General features: G+C 33.1%; 2 protein-coding genes and 1 pseudogene across 4 annotated transcripts; all 3 read right to left on the reverse strand.

Moving 5' to 3' along the window:
• Positions 1-322: 322 nt before the first annotated feature.
• LOC112698024 (uncharacterized) lies at positions 323-1,363 on the reverse strand. Its single transcript, XM_025751451.1, has one exon. The coding sequence runs from the start codon at positions 1,361-1,363 to the stop codon at positions 323-325; it is 1,041 nt and encodes a 346-aa protein (XP_025607236.1).
• A 2,542-nt stretch (positions 1,364-3,905) lies between these two features.
• On the reverse strand, positions 3,906-5,938 carry LOC112698045 (uncharacterized; annotated as a pseudogene).
• Positions 5,939-11,501: 5,563 nt separating this feature from the next.
• Positions 11,502-14,241, reverse strand: LOC112695343 (F-box/kelch-repeat protein At3g61590). Of its 3 annotated transcripts, none has more exons than XM_025747655.3 (3): positions 13,876-14,241; positions 13,487-13,765; positions 11,502-12,952 (listed from the first exon to the last, which is right to left on the reverse strand). In XM_025747655.3, the coding sequence occupies exon 3, from the start codon at positions 12,931-12,933 to the stop codon at positions 11,716-11,718; it is 1,218 nt and encodes a 405-aa protein (XP_025603440.1). In that variant the 5' UTR covers positions 12,934-12,952; positions 13,487-13,765; positions 13,876-14,241; the 3' UTR covers positions 11,502-11,715. The 3 variants fall into 3 exon arrangements, with proteins under 3 accessions (XP_025603440.1, XP_072052639.1, XP_025603439.1); XM_072196538.1 differs by having other exon boundaries at positions 13,477-13,765; XM_025747654.3 differs by lacking the exon at positions 13,487-13,765.
• Between the last annotated feature and the right edge of the window lie 1,829 nt (positions 14,242-16,070).

The raw sequence follows: 16,070 nt of genomic DNA on the forward strand, positions 1-16,070 counted from the left end.
CTGTTTGAATGGAAATTACTACTGGGTCATCTGAGTGAGGAGCGGCTGAGCATATGTCAGCTTGGTTGAAAGTGATTTCTAAATCTTGGATAGCTTTGTTGCTGGGTAGTGTTGTTCCCTCGATTGCTAGCATCGCCCGGTAGCTCCGCTTTCGTGCCGAGCTTGTTTCGCCACCGCCAGCGAACCCTCCGGATATGCAGTTTATTATTCCCTTAGGTGGATTGTTGTTTGGCCACTTGTTGGTTTCCTTACTGGCCGAGGTTTGCTGATCTTTGTTGTTTTCCCTGTGTTTTCGGCCCTCTATGTATTTGTCCAAGAGCCCCTATCGTGCTAACCTCTCCAGGAGATCTTTGGCTATCACGCACTCGTCCGTCGTATGACCATATTTCTGGTGGAAGGCACAGTGCTTGCTCTTGTCCACGAATCGCTGATCTTGGTAACTTCCTGCTCGGATCGGCGGCTTTATGATCTTGGCGTTGAGTATCTCCTTAATTATCCTTTCTCTCTTCGTATTGAATCTGGTGTAGTTATCGAATTTTGGGGTGAGCTTGAATGGCTTACTGGTATTCGTCGATCTGGAGGGTTTGTCGTCTTCTTTTCTTGGTCTTCTTTCGGATTTGTCAGCCTCTCGAAGTTCTTCAATCTCCATTTGTCCGGCTGCCCTTTCTCGAAATTCGTCCAGTGTTTTCGGCTTGGTAACCGCGATTATTTCTCTGAACTTTCCGGGCCTGAGTCCGGCTTTGAGGGCGTGTAGGTGGACAGTAGGATTTAAGTCGGGAATTTTCATGGTGGCGTCTGTGAACCTCGTCATGTAGTCTTTTAAGCTTTCCTGCGGGCCTTGACGGATGGTACTTAGATAGTCGGATCCATGCACATAGATCCGGGCTGCTGCAAAGTAGTCGATAAATGACCTGGCCAGGTCTTCGAAGGAGGCGATTGACCCTGCAGACAATTTTGAAAACCAAAGTAGGGCAGCCCCGTCCAGATAAGTAGGGAAAGCCCTGCAAAGTACGGGGTCATTGTTAGGTCCGTTAAAAAACATCATAGATTGAAATTTCTTAATGTGAGCCCGGGGGTCACCAATCCCCTTATATGGCTCGAGAGAGGAGGGAAGCGTGAAATGCTTCGGCATTTGGAAATTCGTGATTTCCTCGGAGAACGGGTTGTCTAAGGTCAGCTTCTCCTTGGGGGGGTTGACACCAATGAGTTCGGTTCCTCCTTGGGTCGAGCCCTTGGAGTTGCCTTCCTCATGTTTGCTGTTCTGGGTTGACAGCTCTGCTAATCTCTTGACCTCCGCTTGCAGTTCGGCCATTTGGGTCATCAGTTCGGCCTGACTAGGCATTTGAACTCCATTATCGGCCATGGACTTAGCGAATCCTGCGTAGAGGAGAGAAAGTAAAACACAAGAAAATAGTGATGATATGGGGTTAGTTCTTCGGGCCCCACGGTGGGCGCCAAATGTTCCGTCCTGGGAGAGCCGAGGTATACGTAATCCGGCGTGACAACTGGGCTCCTGATGTTAGCTATGAGTTTTCCAGTGACAACGTCGTTGATCACCTCGGCGCCTTGAAACACGGCGGCGGGAGCACCTGCAAAAAGGACTCCGACGCTCAAGTAAGTGTGTGATTACAAGGATAAAAGTAAATTACTCGAAATTCAGCTAGAACCTGCCCTTGTGTGTTTGGAGGAGGTTGGCTTTATAGGCATTTCGGAGCTTAGTGGGAAGCTGAGTTTGTTCCGATATTCTTGGTTAGAGCTGTTGAGCGTATCTTCTCTGAAGTATAGGGACGAGTGTAGTGTGTTCAGTTAGGGGAGTCTCCGTTATAGAGATAGGGTTGGTTTGTTTCATTTGTTTCGTTTGTTTCCGACCTTTTAGGTCGGCGAGTATCGTGGTACACATCAATAATAATAATAATAACACGTTTATTAACAATACAAACAAAATGAACAATTATAAATACTCATCAATAATAATAATAATATTTTAATTAAATTTTAGATTTGTACATTTTAATTAAATTCCATTAAAAAATTATTGTATCAATTTTAAAGTTCGTAACTGTGTATGGCAATTCGCAACTATCTTAAACCACAATCTTATTTATTAGCACCACAACCTCTCTTGTCTTCTCAAAACTTTTAAAATTTAAATTTTAAATTTTAAATAAAAAATAATAATTTCAAGATCTTATAATTTGACCATATTAAAAAATAAATTTAAATTAATACCATACAAATTATAATTATTTTATAATAAATTAAATAAAAATCAAAATTAAAATAATACGATCCAAATTGTAATAAATTATTTTGATCAAAATCAAAATCAAAATCATTTTTTGTTATTTATTTAAATAAAAAAGTCATTGTGGGCTAACCAAATTACCTAAGAGCTACGGGGTTATAGAAGCTATAATAGAAGCTATAATAAGAGCATGAGACCAAAACAGAGTGTCCTTGAATTTGTTGAAGGACACACACACACACACACACACATATATATATATATATATATATATATATATATATATATATATATATATATATATATATATGTTATGCACTTAATTATGACTAATTATCTGATTAAGTGAAAGGTTAAAGATTTGAAGCGGGATTAAGCATGCGAATTCATGGGATGGCGCATTGCAAATAGCACTGAGTAATTTTGCATTTGCATGGTAAAATCTAACACAAAAAAACAAAACAAAACAAAACAAAAACAAAGGGTCTACAAATTGATACGAGGACTTTACAGATACATAATGATATCATAAAAAAATCCAAGTGAACTTGTGGTCCATCTTTCCTTTCACCTCATCTAATACCTTGGATTCATACATTCCTTGGATTATTATTTTTCAGGACACACATTAGGTATTGCCTAGAAAATTCACTTCTTGGTATCAATTCCATGACATATACTAGTTTAGAAGTGGTTCGTAAAGTAAAAGCATATTCAACAATAAAAAACATGGTCAAAATTTATTATTTTGGGGAAATGCAAGTATGTAACTGTAACTATGACTGTGTGCGACTCCCTTTCACATACTTTAACATCTTCCAACATCAGTAAGGGATGCTGTGACAAGTTCATAACATTCTTAATAGGGTATGCTAGCTAAATACATAGACTACATTTTTCATTGGGAGAGATTTTGCGCCCTTATGCGTAGACCTTGAACGAGGTTTCCTTTTTCTGTCTTCCAATAAAAAACACTGCCATGTGCTTCGATCCTTCCCTTTGCTCACCATCACAACTTGCTTGGTTCATCAAGTATCACATAATCAATCACCAACCGTGTAAGTGTGTTATTTAAAGCTCACCTAGGAACACGTGAAATCAAAAAAAGAGAACACATACTTATTTGTTATTGGACCAGCTTCTGTGTTTAATTTCCCCTAAAATTGAGCGTGGTCTAAAAGCCTTGCTTTTAAAGTCGGCAATTAATAAGTAACTAGGTTTAGACTTTTAGCAAACCAAGTATTACTGAGTAACTAGGTTGCCAATGGTAAAAGTAAGGGATGTGAAACGTGAATTGAAGAATGCTTATGGCTACTTGAAGAATGCTTATGGCTACTTCCTTTGATTAACCACGAATTAATGTAGTTACCGCCGCAGCATATAAAAAAGCCATCTACATGAAACTTCCACTGTGTTCTGAGCAATGTCTAAGCGATACTTCTGAAGATGGTTTTTAAATGGAGTAGCACATGCCATGGTTCACAATTACTCAGGTTTTCAGTTTACAACAATAGGGTAATGCAGATACAACCTTAAACTTCTATCCAAAAAAAAAAAAAGATACAACCTTAAACTACTAACTCTATACATAACCTAAGTTGACTACCTTAGAGAATATGTAACATGAAAAAAACTATAACCAATACTGTTTAAAGTGATGCCCCAGTTGACATTGGTAATGAACCATCTCCTACATCTTGGATCAGTGCCATCACTGCACCACTCTCCACTGATAACAGAATATTAAATAAAAATGAAGAGTTTCATATATAATGTACCGTGCTAATAAATTACAAGGTCCTAATGTATAAACTTGAGCTTGATTCTTGAAGGCAATCAGACTCAGACCTGCAATCACAGAAGGAAAAATATATTTCAACTCTATAATTAGTTTTTCGGAGTTTCTTTAGCAAAAAACAAAAAAGTAACAAGACAGATATAAAAAGCAAGCTACAGTTCAATCTCATTAGTTTCACTAAATTCAGTCGTAATTGCCACAATATTATCCCCATTGGTTTAACACTAACGTAGTTTAAATCATTTTTATCTTATTATTATGCAACAATTCAAGAGAAGGAAGTGTTGCAAGACTCAACAAATTAACTCATCATTCATTCGTGTGCTAAAGTTTTTCACCTGAACTCAACTAGATGAAACCATACAGTTTATGCTTTACACCCAGATGCTTAGTTGAGCACAGAATGATTAGACAATACCTGAAGAATAACAAATCAAATGCTTTTCTCTGCAAGACCATTCAATTTGGTAGAGCTTGCTTCTCGCCAGATTGCTTTCACTTCATCTGTTCGGAACCGCTGAGTGAACGTAGAGTCCTCTAGTGGTGTCGACGCACCATAAGCAAATTCAAGGAGACCAGTATAAGCTATCATTGCACCATTGTCGATGCAATATCTGTCATCGGTGGCAAACAGCCTCCCACCCCGTTCAGAGCACATTGTTCTCATCATCTCCTGCAAACGCTCGTTGCAGCCCACACCACCAACTATAAGGACATCTTTCGAGTCACAATGAGCCATAGCCCGCTCTGTTATCTCCACAAGCATAGAAAATAGAGTCTCCTGCAATGTTAACATTTTTAGAAATCCAAACTCGCAAATTTATAATTTTATAAAGATAACAGCTTACCAAAGAGAAAGGGAGCAGCAAACAAATATACCTGCAGAGAGTAGCACAAGTCTGCAGGTGTGCACTCGTTATTCTTCATCTTTTCAACTACAGTCGCTTCGATGTAACTAAGTATTCCACTAAAAGATACATCCATTCCTTTGACAACATAAGGAATGTCTATAAATTTCTCTCCTTTCTTAGCAAGCTGAAAGGCAAGAAAACCATATAAAGCAAGTTGAACAGATTGAACCATAAGAACACTAAACCCTAAATCCTAAATTCTAAACCATGAGATCACAATCCAGTTAAGCACAACTATAATACTACATTTGTACTCCTCTATGCATATTGTATACTTATCTGGATCAAAGATTGCTACATTAAATTTATTAAATGTGTGACTAATTGATTCATAAAATTTCCATGTTTACATAAGTCTTTCAGTAAAAATTGCTACTTTCAACTAACAAAATGATTAAGGAAAATTGCCAACAATGAATTCATAAAAAACCTGCTCAATGTTGTAACCAGGACTGGGATCATTGGAAAGCGTCAAAACCCTAGCGAAGCGATCCAAGCAGTTACCAACAGCAATATCAATGGTCTCACCAAAGATTCTGTAATGACCCTCACTGTATGCAATGACCTGAGTGTTACCGCCACTAACATAAAGCACAACAGGATCAACGGCACCGGTGACAACCCTACCCATCTCAATATGAGCGACACAGTGGTTAACAGCAACAATGGGCTTCTTCCAAAGCTGAGAGAGGATGCGAACGACGACAGTAGACACCTAAAGGGGAGCACCCATTCCAGGGCCCTTGGTGTAGCAGATGCAATCGATGTCATCGGGAGTGACGTTGGCGGTTTCCAAAGCGGATCTGACGAGTGGAAGAACGTGGTGAAGGTGGTGCTGAGCGGTTTCTCTTGGGAGAAAGCCTTGACCGGGAGGGGTTATGTATGTGTGGCGTGGGTTGGAGAGGATGGTGCCGTCAAGTGTGACAACACCGACTCCGATTTTGTTGGCTGAACCCTCGAATCCCAACGCTATCATTATCTTCTTTTCACTTCCTTGAATTCCTTCCATTCCCATTTCCGCCACCACCACTCAGCGAGGCAAGTAATCACTAGCCAGGATAACAAACTGCCTCACCTTCCCATGTTTCTGGAATTGAAATGTACTGGTACTGGACAAGTGGAGCCTTTCTTTTTTTTCCTTTTTCTGTTTTTCATTTTTTTTTGGTCGTTTGTTTTTGTTAGTTTAGGGTTTAACTTTTTCGGATTTAGGACCCTTTTGGTGTAGTTGGGCTAGAATTGAACAAAAAGAAACTGAAACAAGTATTGACAAAAAAAAAAAGAAAGAAAAAAAAAACAAAATACACATTTTCACCATTAAATATATATCTTCTTTATGCAATAACTTATTAGTCATTGACAAATTAAAACTCATAAATTCGAGTTAGTCTTTGATCTGTCGAGTTAAAAATTTCATAAAAAAAAATAATTCTATGAATCAACTTAATAGTTAATTCACTAGTATGTTTAAACAAGTATCCTGAGAAATAAAAAATATATATACAATTCTATGTCTCATATTTTATAATAAACATTATTTTGATATAAGTATTTTGTTAGGTGAAAACTCAGATGCATTTGACTTTACGTGAAGTTAATAGTTGAGAATCGTAAGATGAAAATTTAGTCAAATCAGTCAAATCATCTAACGACTCTCACTTTTATTAACAATCAGCACAATTTTTTGTTGTTTTGTTATTACAAATAATTTAAATACATAATTATTGATAACAACTATATTTTTTATATTAATATTAGAAATATTTGTTGTATGAATAATGATATTGTTAAATATAAGCCTAACATTTTAAAAAAGTAAAATATAAACAAAATAAAAATATGTGAGTTTTAAACTTTTAATTATCTTTAATTATCTTTTCAATTTTTGAATAAAATTTTAAATTTTTATCTATTTTAAGTTTTCAAAAAATAATATATTCTAAATTCTAAATTTTTATTAATTTAAATATTAAAAGATAATTAAAAAATTGAATTAAAACTTTCCGTCAGTTATTCTAAACAAAACTTTTTCATATCTAAATTTTTCACCCATGCAAGTACCTTTTTAGAATTTTATAAGTTGAGAAAACTAGCAAAATGGTGTTCAAAAATTTATATCGCTAGTAAAAACTCCAAAAGATAATAACCACAAATAAGTCCCTGAAATATTTAAAAATGTGACAAAAAAAATTAGATATTAAATATATATTCTAAAAAAATACTTTAGATATCATATTTTGATATAATTTTTTACAAATATTATTAAAAAAATAAGATCTTTACATTTTTTTAATTTGACAATTTTATGTCAAGTAAATGTTTTTAAAACAAATTTTATTATGAGTGATAATTTTTTTTAAAAAATAAAATGAAAAATTTAGAGATCAATTTTTTTGTTCGAATTTTTTCGATATATTTTTTAAATATTTGTTCAAATATTGTTACAAAAATTTAGATCAAATAAATAAATCATTTGTTAAATACAAAAATTTTGTCATTTATAAAAGATATAATATTTATTAGTTATTTTTGTCATACTTTTAAATTATTCAAAGCTATTTTATTGATAACATTTTTTAAAGACTTTTTTTTGTCAACATCTGATTCTTTTGAATATCAAATTGAAAGTTAATTTTTTATAAAATCTTATCAATTTAATACTTGCAAGTCTAGAGTGTTTAGTCTACACTCTACAGTCCTTTGCTCTCCATTCCCACACAAACTTCTGTAACACACTCCCTTCTTCTCATCTAAAAATATAATTGAATAAAATTAACTCAATTTTAAAAATAATTCAAGAACTGAGGTTATTATCTCACATTTATAAATTTTATAAAGACTTTATCATTGATAAATTGCAAAATTTGTAATACAGCATGAACGGTTGATGATTTAGGATTCAAGCAATCACTATTTCTAAATAATTGCAGATAGTATTGTTCTTAATACTCTGTACTACCATACTACTATTCATGAATTAGGTATGGAAAATGTTGCAATGTGCAGGTGTTGTGGGCACAAGCGTCAGCTCTTAAACTTAATTGATGAAGGTCCAACCCTTACCAGTGCATTAAATGTTGACTTTATAAAGCCGGAAAGATAAAAGCATTCTCTAATACAGCAAAAAGCAACAATCAGCATTGGCTTAATTTTTTTATTTATAAAATGTTTTTATACTAATTTCGATCTCTATAAAATGTTTCTTGTAATTTTGGTGTAAAATCTAAAGAAAAAAAAATCTTAAACGATATCTGAATATTATCTCAAAAGAAAACAAAATTTTTAACAATAAATATCTTTAATTTTTCAACTATTAGTGTTTGTTTGAGTATTATTAAGTTGATAAAAAAAATTAATGAAAAAATATTTTTTTTAGCATGTTTGGTAAATTTCTAGTGATAAAAGTAAAAGCATTGAAAAAATAAAAAATATTTTTTAAAAAAATTATAATTTACATCTTTTTTTAAAAAATCTTTTAAAAAAAGATGTTTTTCACGTAATAAATAAACAAAAGAATAATTGTATATGATTATACCCAAACATAATTGATAAATAAAAAAATTCTTTTGTATAAGATATTCAAACATAAAATTACTTTTACTTTTTTATAAGATCTTTAAAAAAAATAACTTGAAAAAAAAAATTTTCTTAAAAGCTCACCCAAACAAGCTCTTAATCTTTACACCCTCTGTTAATATTTTCTCTCTGTATTAATGAAATAAATCTACATGACATGTTAAACTATTGATTTATCTATTAAAAACCAACTAGGATTGACAACTTCTTTTTTATTGGGAGTCTTATTGTCTTTTAGGAAGTAATTGTCAACATTGTCTAATTTTTTTGTTATATTTTTTAAATATATTGGCTAAATTTATTATGTAAAATTAAAAAATATTAATAATTTTTAAATATTTTTATTTATAAAAATTAAATGGAGAATATATTAATAATTAACATCAGAAATCATTGATAGAGAGATTAATCAATCTCTTGAAGTTAAATATCAAAGACCAAAAAGGATATTTTATTAGAGGCCTGCTACACATACAAGTCTTTTTGATTTACAAGTCTTACAAGTTGGAACAAGCCCAACAAAACACACGCGCATTACTCCCACATTCAAGAGTAAATATATGCACGTTATTCAACAATTTCCTGTTTCCAAAGCGCGCTACTCACCATGCATTATGAACGACTCTTCTTCTTCTTCATTCATGAAATTTGTTCGATCTCCTTCGTGCGTTCTTTTTTTGCCTTTTCATTCGTTGTTTTACCTGCATTTATCACTGGTATTCTTACTTCATTTTTTTTTCGATTTTCATGGTTTCTGAAATCAAACTTTGAAATCGTTTTGAAGATAATGGAACTTCAGAAATACACCCAAACGATTACAGAAATACACCAAAACGGTTACAGGAATTCACCCAAACGATTATAGAAATATACCCAAAAGATTACAGAAATACACCCAAAGGATTACAAAAATACACCCAAAGAATTTAAGAAATACACCAAAATTCGTTGAAGTACACCTTATGCATAATTCAAAACTCTTTCTCTTTCTCCTCTTCATCTTCTGCTGCTTCTTCTTCTTTATTTTCTTATTTCATATTCTCATCATTCTTTTTGGAGAAAAAAATCAAACAAAGAAGAAAAAAATATATAATGTTACAAAATCAAAAGAAGAACGAGGAAAAACACGACGATGAAGATGGAACACTTCAAAAATGATTTCAGGACTTGATGTCAAAAAACAATGGAAATCGAGAATAACGAAGAAAGAAAACAGATAGAAAAGCACGTAAATGAAGAAAGAGAAAGAGAAGGCAAAAAATTCGAAAAAGGAAACGGAATTCTTTCAAAGATTAAAAATCTATTAGAAACGTGTTTGAGCGTAATATCAATTAGAGGACTTGTAAGACTTGTATAGCAAAATCACTTGTATGTAGAGATTAATCCATTTTATTATTGAGAATCTCGTAGGCTTTCAAAAAAATTATCAAGAGACCGGAATGGATATTTATCCAAATTTAAAAATTCTGAGTTTATTAAATGCTAAAGTTATAGAAAAGTATTGGTATTTCAATCATTTTTAATCATTGATCTTAATTATATATATTATATATTTTTTATAATTAAAATTAATAGTTAAAAATCACTAAAACATTGGTATACTGATACACTTAAAAAATTTTCAAAGTTATATGCTAAAATACTAATGTATCAAATCGTATTACATTGACATTTAACCTATTGGATCAATACTTAATAATAGGTAAATTTTATTGGATCACAATAAAAAAAATTCGAAGACCAAAATTTAAAAACAAATGTTTTATAAGAAGCGCTTTTTATTTTTAATATAATTATTAAATACGTGTAATACGAAAAAATGAAGTTTGAGTATGTTATGCACAGATATAAAACTAATAACAGTTTATAATGAAATCGTCATATATGATTTAAATAAAATTGTAATTAACATTTTATGGAAGGAAGAGAGTGTGGAAGAGAAGTCAAGAACTGTTTGATTAGTGATCAACGGCTGAAAGCTGAGAGCTATTAAAAATTTTGGTAGTACCAATTTAATGAGAGAGCTATATTACATCAAATGAGAGAGAAATAGAAGTTGAGAATCATTAGATCATAAATCAACGGTTAGAATTCTTGATGAAATCGGTATTCTCATTTTGATAGAAAAAATCACTTATTCTTTCTCAAATCGTTAGTCACATTTTATAATATTTTTTGTTCCTTTTTCAAATCCTAAGTAATAATTTGTTTTGATACCGATTCAACTCATATGGACGCATTATACCAAATTTACATAATAATCTCATATTACACCATTCACTTTACAATATAAAAAAAATAGCCTTGTAAGAACCAATTTTTTTTTAAGCTTTGAGCATTTCGAAATTTTAATATGATGTGACATATTTATGAATTGTATATACATGCATTGGGGTAAGACCCAGAAAAGTTACTTTCACCAGCAGTCGGTAAGTCCAACTCCAACTCCATCATCACCCATCACAATCCAAAGTGAGAGAAGCCATTTGAATATTCTGCACTTGCTCCTCCTTGGCTACCTCATATACTTATTTCAATGTTGAAAATGAAGTTTATTTATTTTAATCTTTATTTGTCACAATCTCCACCAAGGAAAACCCACTTTTACATTTGTTAAAGAATAAAGTAGCCCTGGACCACACTTCTCCACCAACCTACACGGAGTAGTTATAATTTTTTCCAACCTTTATTGAAATTTTGACAAAAAAAAAATTAAAAATAGTGTTGTACGGACGACACAAACATCTCAGATATCAGACTCTGAAAAATCAAAATCACACATGCACAACAAAGAATGCAATCTTAGCATAACAATTTAATTGGCTCATCAGTAAGTCAAAGCCTAACGTGTGTTAAAAGATGCTGGAAAAAGGATCCGTGAAGTCCACTCAAAAGCATAGTATCCTTATATCTAAGCAATATGTTATTATTCTTATTAGAGCAACTGCATAAGTAGAGAGAGAACACAATGTGGTGAAAAATAAAAATATAACTGTGGTATTCTGAAATGCAACTAATAGTATCCAGTATCCACAAATAAGCATCTTTATCAGCACTTACATTTTGTATGAACTGTTAAAGAACCAAAATCAGATTAAATTTTGTCCTAAAGAACAATAGAAGAAAATGGGCAGAAGCCTTAAAATCAGGTGCCAGTAGCAGCTGTTGATTATTATTGTATGGAGAAGCTATGGAGCAATTTCAAGCCTAGGCTCAAAGGAAAAACCTGTGAAAAGCTGAAGTGGGAACCTTTTTATCACAGGGCACTTCTGTGCCCATTTCCATTGTTTATTGCTCATGTCATATATAAGCAGCACAGGAGATCCATAACTTTGAATATATATGAGATCATCTGCGCCACTGCTGGCAAAAACATCATCAAGCTCTCCAAAGCCTTGGAAGAATTTGTGAGGCACTCGTGCAATATCTTCCCACTTCTTATCGTTTAGAACCCAGATTCCAATTCCTTTGATTATGTCAGGTCTATCTGGTTTACCAATACCTCCCACCATTACAAGCTTTTCCTTTAGATTCATCAAACGGCCACATGTCAGAGAACAAGGTACTGGAATAAAGTTCCTTGTTAAGCTACCTTGAGAAGAATGGTTGGAGATGTTATATCCAATTAGGGAATGGCGATTTGCAGGTAGACCTGCCCCTGTTGAGTAAACCAAAAAGTATAGCACCCCATTACATATTACACTCTCGTCACCACCTCTCCACCCTAACAAAACTTCGGTGAAAGGTGTTATCCAAGTCACTTCTTCAGAATTGTATATATGAATTGAGATATCCCACTGGAAAAAGTTCTCAGGGACTTGCTTGGATTTTACAATTGCCACTGTATAACACTGAGATTCCCTACTAACTGAGATTGCTAGTGCACTGTAATCAGAAAATTTTAAACCCGGAGGGTCCTCCAGCTTCTTGAACCTTTTGGTAATAGGGTTGCATACACACAATTCACTTCGGCTGTCATTGTCCATGAAGCAAACCATACCACATGATGAAGCAATGAACCAATTTGAAGTGCCAATGCAGGGAAGTTCAATGCCATACCATTTCCGTAGGATGGGATCATATGCATGACCGATTGGTTCATCAGAGCTTGTAAACATGAAGTACCAAGGTTTTTGATGTAGAACATGAGAAAGGTTCCATAAAAACCTCTTTGAAGTGACAATATCATGCCATCTTTTACATACAGAACCAGCTCTGAAAATGCTTGCAACAGGAAGGTAGGCTAGGATCCGCTCCAACAAGTCATCCGGCAAAATAAGATCCACAGAGACAACACTTGTTTGTTTGTCACCATCTTCACCAGGCTCTAACGATGAGCCAAACTCCCCAATATCCCTTCCTGTGTCATCATCATAGTGACTGATCCATGAAGTTTCTCCAGCCATAGAAGTTCAAATGAAAGACCTAATGGGTGTGTTCGGGGAAAAAAGCTTATTATTTAAACATCTTAACATCAAATAAGAAAGATCCTCTAGATTTTATCATCTTTTACTAGATAGTCTAGACTAGATGATTCAGATATAATATCCTATCTTCAAATTAAAAGAGGTAATACAGAACAAAGAATTAGGATTTTTCGTTCAAACTAAAAGCAATTTCTAAACATCTGCATGACACATTCATGTTAGTTGCAAACCACAAACACTAGTTGCAGGTTGCCACGTTAAGCAAATCAAAACAGTAAATAGAACCACACAACACAGAACATGAAACTCTTGGTACCAAATACATGCTATTATATTCAGCTCATCCCAACAGTAGATTATGCTGCAAACATACATAATAGATAATTCACCCTTTTAGATTTTCTATGACATTTGATATCAAACTAAAATAACTACGATTCATAAATGGACAAAATTATATCAAATAGACAAAAACAACGGCATTTCCAAGCAATGAAGAAGGGGAAAAAAAAAAAAGAAAACCTTCAAGCACCTCAGATACAGAACAAGCATTGTGACATGTTGATTTGCTCCTTATTGGTCACAGGCATTTCATCTGATAGAGAAAATGTGCCAAAGGCATCACCTTTTCCAAACCAGCTTTTTGTTCTAAAGTCCTACACTGTCTTTTTTGCTCATAAATATAAACAAGTTTCCACAAACCTTTTACTATCAAGCTTTGGGAAGGGATTGGTGTGCTAAAAGAAAAAGGAAACTAATATGAGGAGAAGAAAAATCAAAGGGCGAAGCATCAATCAAAGCCCCAAAGGTCCTGAGAAAGGAAAACTAATCAGCAGAAACAGATCAACGAGGGGAATAGATGGCGCAACAAGTCAAAAACATTGTGAAAACTGAAAAGATGAAAAGAGAGAAGATACCTACCTAACTTGTTTGAATTGAAAGGATCAAAGAGCCACGTGTCTCATAGGAGGGGAAGAGAGAACCTCGGCGGAATGATTTAGGAAACAAGAGAATCGGGGTGTGGGAGAGAAAGAGAGAGAAGAGTAGCTCAGAATACAAGCATTGAAGTTTACGGAGAAAAGGAAATGGAAAAAAGGATACGAGTTTTGCGTTGCCCTTGCTTGAAATGGAAGAACAGAGAAATTGGTAACTCTAGATTTGGTTTGTCTGATGAGGAAGGCCGAGTAAAGCAACCCATCAACAACAACGAGAGAGAGAGAGAGAGAGAGAGAGAGAGAGAGAGAAACGACAGGCGGGTAACAGTAAGGTGCAGTGAAGTGAGAAGGCGGTTTTTTCTATTAGCAATTGATTTTTGTAGGAGAAGCGCGTGTTGGCGCGTGAAGATTGTTGAGGTGTCATTCATTATGAACTATATTGGGCGACAATAATACCAACCCTTTAATTTATTTCTTTATTTACACACGTGTCAAAGCAAATCAATCTCTTTCTACAAATACATTTTTTTTATAATAGACATTATTTTATAATTTATATTAATGTTTTTCTAGCAAATAATAAATACATAATTTAAGAAACATAGACACTTTATTAAGTTATCATATCTGCGTGTTAGACATATTTCGAATACGATATTCATCGACATTGACTCAATACGGATGTCTTCTGTGTCCAACCTATGTTTAACCAATTTTAACAGGTCATAACTTGATTTTTGGATCCCAAAATTTGGTAAAACTTGTTTCAAATAAAAATTGAGTCCGTGGAGTTTATAACATTCGAAAAACGGACGAAAATTAATTTTTAATGAAAAAATTATGCACATTTAAAGTTTGGAATTAAAAATTGAAATTCTATGATTTTGCAGCAAATCAAGATTTCTGCTATGTGTACCCATGCACACAATGTTGCCTATACACGGAACAGACTAGGCGTAAATGCGCATGCGTATGCACGAGGAGTATGTATATGTGTGTCCAAGATTTTTACAAGTGCGTACGTACAATTTGGGAATATTGTCTGGGTACGTGCGTACGCACAAGAATGATGCAGACGTACAAGTCTTAGTTTTATACTAAAATTCTGTTTTTAATTGTTTGACTTTTTGGTAAGTTTGTAAACTTTCATAAACCCTATTTAAAGTCCGATAGTTAATTTTAAAAAAGAGTTGACTAATTATTGACTATAAGAAATTAATAATAGAAATAAAATTGAAACTCATAAAATATTATAGACAAAATTAAAATAAATTAAATATTAAAAATATTTTGAAATTTTTAAAAATGTTAAAAATGAAAAATAGCCTTTACTCAAAAATTTATTATTTGTTAATATTTTTATTATTGAGCTATGTTAATTCTTTAGAAAGAAATTTTTTAATTAAAAAATCGATCTAGATAATTTCAAATATCAAATCAAGAAAAAAGTGATTTCAAAAGTTTTATTTAAAAAAAAGACTAAAATAACACACTTAAAGTTTGTAGGATAAATTTTTTCAATTTTACTTTAATCTTGTAAAAGGTTTTTTATCTTTTTATTTTATTTATTTTTAAATAAATACTCGTTATGATCTCTTTTTAAATGTTCGATTTATTGGACCGAACAGGGATGTCAATTTGGTGGGGCGGAAACAGGAGATGTCTCCCTGTTCCCGCCTCCAAAATTAATTTTCGTCCCCGTCTCGTTCCTCATCATGGGAAATAATTATCCTCATCCACATTCTCCGTGTTCTCCGCGTTTTCTGCGGTCTCATTTTTCATCTCCCTATATTTAACATTCATATGAAAATTATAATAAAAAAATAAAAAAATAAAAAAATAAACTTCAAAATATTATTACAAATACACAAACATATCTTATCCAAGATTATAAATCCAGAAATATAACATAGCAAATTATAGTCTATAAAATAAAATCTTGAACAATAAGGTTAGAGTTTTTCAACGAGTGAAATTACAAAAAACTCCTATATTAAAAATAATGTAAGAATTATTAAGTAAGTTCAAAAATTTGGAGAATTATCGGAAATTGGGCGGAGATCCCCAGATCCTGCGCCTGTCTCAAAGGAATTTCGCTCTCTATCTCTATTTCTACGAAAAAAAATTTCCACCATTAAAGTTTTATTCGAAGTGGTCCTCAGATCCCCACCTCCTAAAGAT

Source organism: Arachis hypogaea, chromosome 6, assembly GCF_003086295.3.
Source record: "Arachis hypogaea cultivar Tifrunner chromosome 6, arahy.Tifrunner.gnm2.J5K5, whole genome shotgun sequence".
NCBI classification, from domain to species: Eukaryota; Viridiplantae; Streptophyta; class Magnoliopsida; order Fabales; family Fabaceae; genus Arachis; species Arachis hypogaea.

What these genes read in the sequence shown, in the direction of transcription:
- LOC112695343 (XM_025747654.3), bottom strand. Translation starts at nt 12,933, where the DNA reads ATGGCTGGAGAAACTTCATGGATCAGTCACTATGATGATGACACAGGA.
- LOC112698024 (XM_025751451.1), bottom strand. Translation starts at nt 1,363, where the DNA reads ATGGCCGATAATGGAGTTCAAATGCCTAGTCAGGCCGAACTGATGACC.